Here is a 6,948-nt window from a genome sequence, read left to right as displayed (position 1 = left end):
ATTTGTGCCTCATAACCTGACTTGCACTGATGCATTGAAGATAATAGACTATTGTACCATCCATGTGGTGTTAGAAATGGACATTGATGTTGAATATCATAGGCTATAAGAAGAATTAAAAAGAATATTTAGGTCTCAACTCTAAGTGAAATCTTATTCATTTTTTATTTATGTTTAAATTATTTATATATTTTATATTTATGGACGAAGTTATAAAAAAAATAAAAAAAAATTAATTATTTTAATATATAAATAAATCAACAAGATATATTTAACTTTTAGTTATTTTAGTTGTGGTTAAAGATTCGATTGATTTGATCTTTTTTTTTTTAACAATTTTGATTAATTCGATTTTCGTTTATGACATACCAAATAGATCGAATTAATTATGTGTTCAACTTTATTTATAATATAAAAAATTAATTTTGATTATTTCATTTTTAGAAGTAAGGTATGATTACCATTGAGATCATGCCTCAACAAGTTGGAATCAAGTTATTTTGGACTCAACTTTAGAGTCTCCAAGTGAATGAATGCAAGGCTAGAAGAACTTCCTTTTAACCTCTCTTTGGCCATTGCTATCAAACTTTGCAGGAGGTTCAAGTGCTTTCAAGTAAAACTATGGGTTTCTTAATGAAATGAAGATGAAGATAAACCCTGATTTTGGCTAGGATGATACTGTTGTCTTGTCTGTATTCCATCAAAACTTCCACTGGCACTTACAATGGCAGCAGCTTTATCAGCCCAAGCACAGACAATGAAGGTCGAGTGCTTTCTCCAGAGGTGCTGATGTAATGGGAAAAAGGAGAGAATTAGAATGCAGAAATAGCTCTAAACCAGGTTATTCAATGCACAACCATGACATACAGGACTAGAAGATGTGATGTAAAACACAAGTGATACAACAAACATTTTAAACTGAGACTGTTGAGCCTCATTAAACTTGAAGAGATGATAAGGCAGTGTAATTAAACTAACTGGATATATAGATTCAGCAATCAGTAGGTCATAACCAATTTATTAAAAGAATTATATCCACTCCAATGAATAGGGATAAATGAACTAGTGCCATTGTAGGAGGAGGGGACACTAGCCATTGGTGCATCAGAAAAAAAAGCCTTTCTTCAAATAATGTTTCTGTCAATTTCACATTTTTCCAATTAAGTGTTTTTTTTCAATCCCCACTCAAGTTAATGGTAGATGTTAACCACTAATCAGTGTTCCAAGTGCATTCTGACGGATACGAGTGGAAATTTTCTACCTTTAACATAGTGGTAGGCCTTTAAGATGATTATGATGACATGATATGCATTTTATGCAAAATCTTTTTGCTTATAATTGCTTAATATGTCTTTAAGCAATCATTATAAACTATATCCAAATCAATACAAACATATTAGGAACAAAACCCAGTTTCCAAAATAAAAAAAAAAATAGTATTGGTCAACAAGATATGCAGGGAAATGAGAGAGGATGATATACGAGTAACAGAGTATCTATATTCAGAAAAAGCAAACAGGAAGCAATCAGCTTCTTTATCCTTCTGGGGAAACTCATTAACAATGGTTGGATGAGATCCTGCAACTCCAAGATCCCTGACTGGCATTGGAAAGTGATGATAAATCTGTTGTAGTCTTAGCTAAATTGCTGCCAGAATACATCCAATTAATCAAATTAAAAGTCCCTAATCTGCCACTATGGGTGAATTAATGAAGCAATGGTTAACAAAAGTTCAAGAACATGTACATCCTAGTAATTAAGACCTCATCAAAAGATTTTAAAGTTTTCAATTAATCAATGCAAAGTTGTGTTTTTCAGGGATCTTGTTAAGATAATATATTTGGAAATGGAACTAGTAATTAGTTAATCACCATTGAAGTAAAACTAAGTACTTTGACTGTTTACTGGACTTTCACAAATGTCATGTGTCTCAAAGGTTTCCATTTCAGAATTTTCCATGGTGGTTCAAGTTACTGGATATTTCTCCTCAAGAGTTCCTCATAATGGAAAGTTGTAAACGAGAAGGGGTAAGCTAACTAGGAAGTTACATTCCCAAACTGTTAGAACCTTAAAGGAAAATTCAACACTAATAATCAAAACCTTCTGATGAAACTGTCATTAAGCTCTAAAAGGCATATTGGAGTTCTACACTTTTAGATAAGGACAAGGCGACTGCGGCACACTACATACAGCACCATGACAACTTAACCACACAAACACTTCAAGAGATTGCTTAAAGAATCAAGCAATCACACAGCTTTATTTTATTCTGTTTATGCTTTCATGCATAGTCTTACATGGCATACGCACATAGCACTCAACTATAGGCCACCCAGAAATCAAGGCTCCTGCTAAACACATTTCTCTTGCAGCAAGCATCCTCAACATTCTTAACCCAGTAACTGAGCATGAACACAATGAGGAAAAACACCCAAGATGCAGCCAGTGCTATTTTGTACATCCTTTCCCTTGCATTATGATTGTACAGTTTATCCTTGAGCTTGAAGTGCTTGTCTTGAAACTGACTAATAACTCTTCTTTCACCGTTGCAGGTTTCCAAATCATACTGATCATAAGGTTCAGAGGTTCTTCCAAGCTTGTATTCTGTGTTAGCATGGAATCTTTGCCCAATTTTTCCTTTGGTGAATGGTATTAGAACAGGTCCTTCCTCAGATACTCTGCCACCCTGCCTTGGCAACTCTGATATTGCCGAGATGTTAAAATTGCAACCTACATGAATAGATTAAAGAGGACAATTAGCCAGAGCAAGAACCCCGGAGTAATGCTGCCTTAGAAACTGAAAACAGGAATAAATACATAAACAGAATCTTCACCTCTTGGGTGCTTTTGTCTAGGTCAGATTGCTCTTCTGGGAACTGTTGTCAGTAAATTTAAGGTTTAACGAGATTCTGGTACTGGATTGAGGACCATCCTTTGGTAATGTCTTCTCTCCCGTTAGAGGAGAGACAAGACAGAGTTCAATGAAATTCTAGAATTATAAGTACTATTTTACAAAAGAACAGCATCTTTTGTAACTGTGAATGTGACTTTAAGAAGGGCAGGACTGCAACTTCTAAGTTGGCAGTTTCAGTAGGGGTTGTAGATACAAGCTGGATTTAAAATGACCCTAATCAGCTCAATCGTTTGCAGATATTAGAAATATGCATTCTTCAAAATGTCCAGTGCATTACACCAACAGACAGGATCCAACAGTTGAGGACTTGAGGTAGCTGCTAATTGGAAGCACACTCACCCTCCTGACACATTGATGACTCTTCAGATGAAATAATGACCACGTTGTTCCTAGCTAATTTTTCCTGATGTTTGTAATGGTTACTTAAAATCAAATTATTTCCAACTCTCTTACCTGTTTAGATTCAAGCAAGATTAGAGAACTAGTGCATACATGCTTAATACCCAGATGGATACTTTACAGAATAACCCCTAGTATTTTTGCTGAAGTGTTCCAAAATGATCCCACCATGGTTATGACTGATAATCATCTCAATACTCATGCTTCTTCCATGGGCAAGTTTTATGTCCAGAAAGATATTTTAAAATTTAGCATCATGAAATTCATTGCACATTCAAGTGAGAAATTTTATCTCCAATATCATTCAAGCCAAGAGATACGCGTAAAAGCAAGAAAGCGGCAAAATGTCCCTACAGACCTAGTACACAGGCATGATTTTCTTGCTCACAACAGCTTAGAAATAACTGACTTTATTCGGCAGACTGTCTGAGTTCATATCATATGTATGCTCATAGTGTTATATTTTAATTTAGGCATATTGGGTGCACAAGGAACAGCCAGCTCAACATCTTCGCCCAGCTAATGCCTATGTGTAATGAAGTAGCTGTTTGCAAGGCAGTGGACTGTCAGGTGCATATTATAACTATTACTGCAGTACTTTTTTGGTGTAAGTAGTGCATGTATTTTTAGTACATAAAGTGAATGGGAATTACAAGGTTTGTATTGCACCTAGCATATTGCAAAGAAAATCTAAACAAAAACAGAAATTACATTTTCAAACAGCAAATGCTTATCCATCACAGTAACAATCGAACAATTGACAAAAGCCCGACTGACCCGCTTACTCAGCACTTACCTTGGAGCCGTAGAGTAAATGCTTGCAAGGCAAGAAGAACTTCCTCTATTCTCTGCTTGGATGACGGGTCAATTAGGTTGCCATCACTATCAAACTTTGCAGGAGGCTGAAATGCGTTCAAGTAAAACTCAGGCTTATTGATAAAATGAAGATCAAGATAAACCCCAATTTGGCGAAGATGATACTGTGCCCGCCCACCACCGAAATTTCCTCCAGCACTAACAATGGCAGCAGCTTTATCAGCCCAAACATTTGGTGGTCTAGAAGCCCAGTCAATTGCATTCTTCAGTGGTCCTGGTTTGGTGCAGATAATAATATAAAGTGAACAGGATTGTTTAGCTATGTAAAACCTTCAATGCTGACCTAAATCTATAAAGAAAACTCAAATCAGTTTAATAAACTTGTACCCAAGTTAATGCCATGGAACTTTTAAGTTAGAGATCCTACTACGCCATCTATAGTGGTGAAAGTCAGACATTATACATGAAAAAGAGTTCCTAAGTGCTCTAACCAAGCAAGGAAGTACCCTTCTATCAAATTGCAACAAACATAATAAACCAGTTTTGAACTAACTGACTACAAAATATCCTCAAAGGGCTTATGTTTATTCAAAATTCTTCAAAAGAAAAATTCCGAAGAACAGAATGCAACTTTAGGAAGAGTGTACTACATTTGAGCGTTTATTATCCCTTTAAAACTTTGAGGCACTCTTTTGAAGATGTATCATATTACACCTCATCTATGTAGTGTCACAGAATGACATTTATTAGAATATCATGAATCGCATCTTGATAAGCCCTTTAGCAAGACCTAGTTTTAAGGTAAAGAAAATGTTGTTTGCACTGGTTGAATTCACAAGCAATGACCACACATAGAATTATCCACACAATAGAGAAGGAAGACATCTGCAATTTCAAAAACTGAAATTAATTGGTTTAGTCCATTAATCTGGTTTTCTCTGAATAATGCACACACCTAACATGAGGCAGCTAGGGGTTATATCACATGTACTACAAAGTTTGACAGTAAGTTCGACGTAAGGTGGAACTAACAGGTACTTTTAGTAACTCAGAACAAGGTAGTATCTACTAAAAGAAGTAGTAATTTAGATTTGAATCCCACTCGTGCAAAAAATAAGTAGCAATTTAGCCATGAATCACACGTATATAGCACACAACAAGCATCTGAAATGGCTTTCCTTGATCAGAAAATTTTCCACTAACATATCCTTATTTCTTTGTTAATTTAGAGCATATTCAATAATGGCATCCAATATGTACTGAATCTACTGATTACTGTGTAAAACACATATAGATCTCTTGCAAACACAAGAATTAAATCTTTTCACTCTTTACATCTTCAGTAAAGGTGTAATAACCTTTGTGACTTGTTAGAGTCACAGAAATGTTGCATTTCTCTTACCTATGCACTTAAATTCAACAATCACACTAGTGTACCACAACTCTAAAGAACCTTACAAGTAATGACTTTACAAAATCCAGTGATTTTTTGCAAATCAAAAAAGAACCCTCTAATGACTTTACATCTTACTACACCCTCACCACCTCACAGTTCTTCCATCAAATCAAAATCAAGATTTTTTGATAGAGACTGCAATTCTGATGATATTCTGTTGTTGGTTTATTGACTGTAGAAGTTGCTCCAGCTAGTTAAAATTAACATTACAACGAGAAAGCTTAGGGATGGCATACCAGTAACAGAGTAGTTGTACTCAGGGGAAGCAAAAAGGATGCTATCAGCCTCCAAAATCTTCTGCCTGAAAGCCTCAACAGCAGGCGGATACTTCCCATCAACCTCGAGATCCGTGTTGAGCATGGGAAGTGGTGATATGTCTATGTACTCTATCTGCATCCCATTGATGGACTCCTTACTTATCTCCAAAGCTGAAAATTACAAACAAGAAAAACATAAACAAATCGAATGGAAAGCATCACCAATCCGAAAACAACCCAGACTTAGCGGAAACATTACCAGTACGAAGTAAGCCTCTGTTGTAAGAGCCCTTACGCAAAGACCCACAAAGGGCAGCCACTTTGATCACTGGTTTTGCTGCTTGCAGTGCTTCCATTGCTCTCTAATTCACTTACAACGCTCTCCACAATCTATGAGTTACTTACAAGCGTGTCTTTATAGAGAAGGGTCAGAGCGGTGAGAGAGGAAATGATCAAATGGGTTCTAGTGAATTTAGGTTGGTAGGTGGTGAGATTTTGACCCTTCGATTGGAACAATTTGGACCACTGAAACAATTAATCAAAGCACCATTCTCGATGTTAGGAAACAGCTTTTTCAAGCCTTTGCTTGCCTATCCATGGCAGCATGGATAGTGCCCTTGAGGGCATCAGCATCTAGATTTTTGTCAGGTAGTTTGACATGAATTTTGTTGGAGAATCATAAATAAATAATTTTGAAAAAACTAAAAAAAATAAATTCAATATGAATTAAAGAGAATAAAGTGTTAAAGCTTAGCTTTTAGAGATGCGAACTGAATTTGGTTTTGATTCATGAATACTTCTAATTTTAAAATATATGATTTAATAATTGATACATTTATCTTTGACTTAAAAAATGAATTGGAGTCTTTTTTTCTTAGATTAAAAAGAAAAAATAAACTTCAATAATAGAAGGTAAGAAATTGGTCAAAGAATAAAAATTTATTTGTGATAAAAAGACAACTAAAATGGTCAAATAATGTAAAAGAAAAATCTGCATTACAATATTACAGTCAATTTGTTAAATAGGTTATGGAAAGTTTGCTGAGTTTGAAAGCTCTAGAAATAATATATAGTACATAATAATTTTATATATATATATTTAATGT

General features: G+C 35.1%; 1 protein-coding gene across 1 annotated transcript; it reads right to left on the bottom strand.

Moving 5' to 3' along the window:
* Positions 1–2,087: 2,087 nt before the first annotated feature.
* Positions 2,088–6,608, bottom strand: LOC110426365 (NADPH:quinone oxidoreductase). The gene is made up of 4 exons (XM_021441582.2): positions 6,102–6,608; positions 5,822–6,013; positions 4,110–4,403; positions 2,088–2,730 (listed from the first exon to the last, which is right to left on the bottom strand). Exons 1-4 carry the CDS (start codon positions 6,196–6,198, stop codon positions 2,318–2,320), a joined length of 996 nt encoding a protein of 331 aa, XP_021297257.1. The 5' UTR covers positions 6,199–6,608; the 3' UTR covers positions 2,088–2,317.
* Between the last annotated feature and the right edge of the window lie 340 nt (positions 6,609–6,948).

This window comes from Theobroma umbraticum, unplaced genomic scaffold, assembly GCF_002168275.2.
Source record: "Theobroma umbraticum cultivar Fairchild unplaced genomic scaffold, ASM216827v3 scaffold_55.0, whole genome shotgun sequence".
In the NCBI taxonomy this organism is placed as follows: Eukaryota; Viridiplantae; Streptophyta; class Magnoliopsida; order Malvales; family Malvaceae; genus Theobroma; species Theobroma umbraticum.
Note: the sequence above shows the minus strand (reverse complement) of the source record. Positions and strands in the feature narration are given on the sequence as shown.

Bases quoted from the DNA above. Each gene is read 5' to 3' on its own strand.
- LOC110426365 (XM_021441582.2), bottom strand. From the start codon at position 6,198: ATGGAAGCACTGCAAGCAGCAAAACCAGTGATCAAAGTGGCTGCCCTT. The intron at 4,404-5,821 runs GTATGCCATCCC...GCACCAAACCAG, and splicing joins GTACAACTACTCTGTTACTG to GACCACTGAAGAATGCAATT. The intron at 2,731-4,109 runs GTAAGTGCTGAG...CTATTCATGTAG, and splicing joins ATTTACTCTACGGCTCCAAG to GTTGCAATTTTAACATCTCG.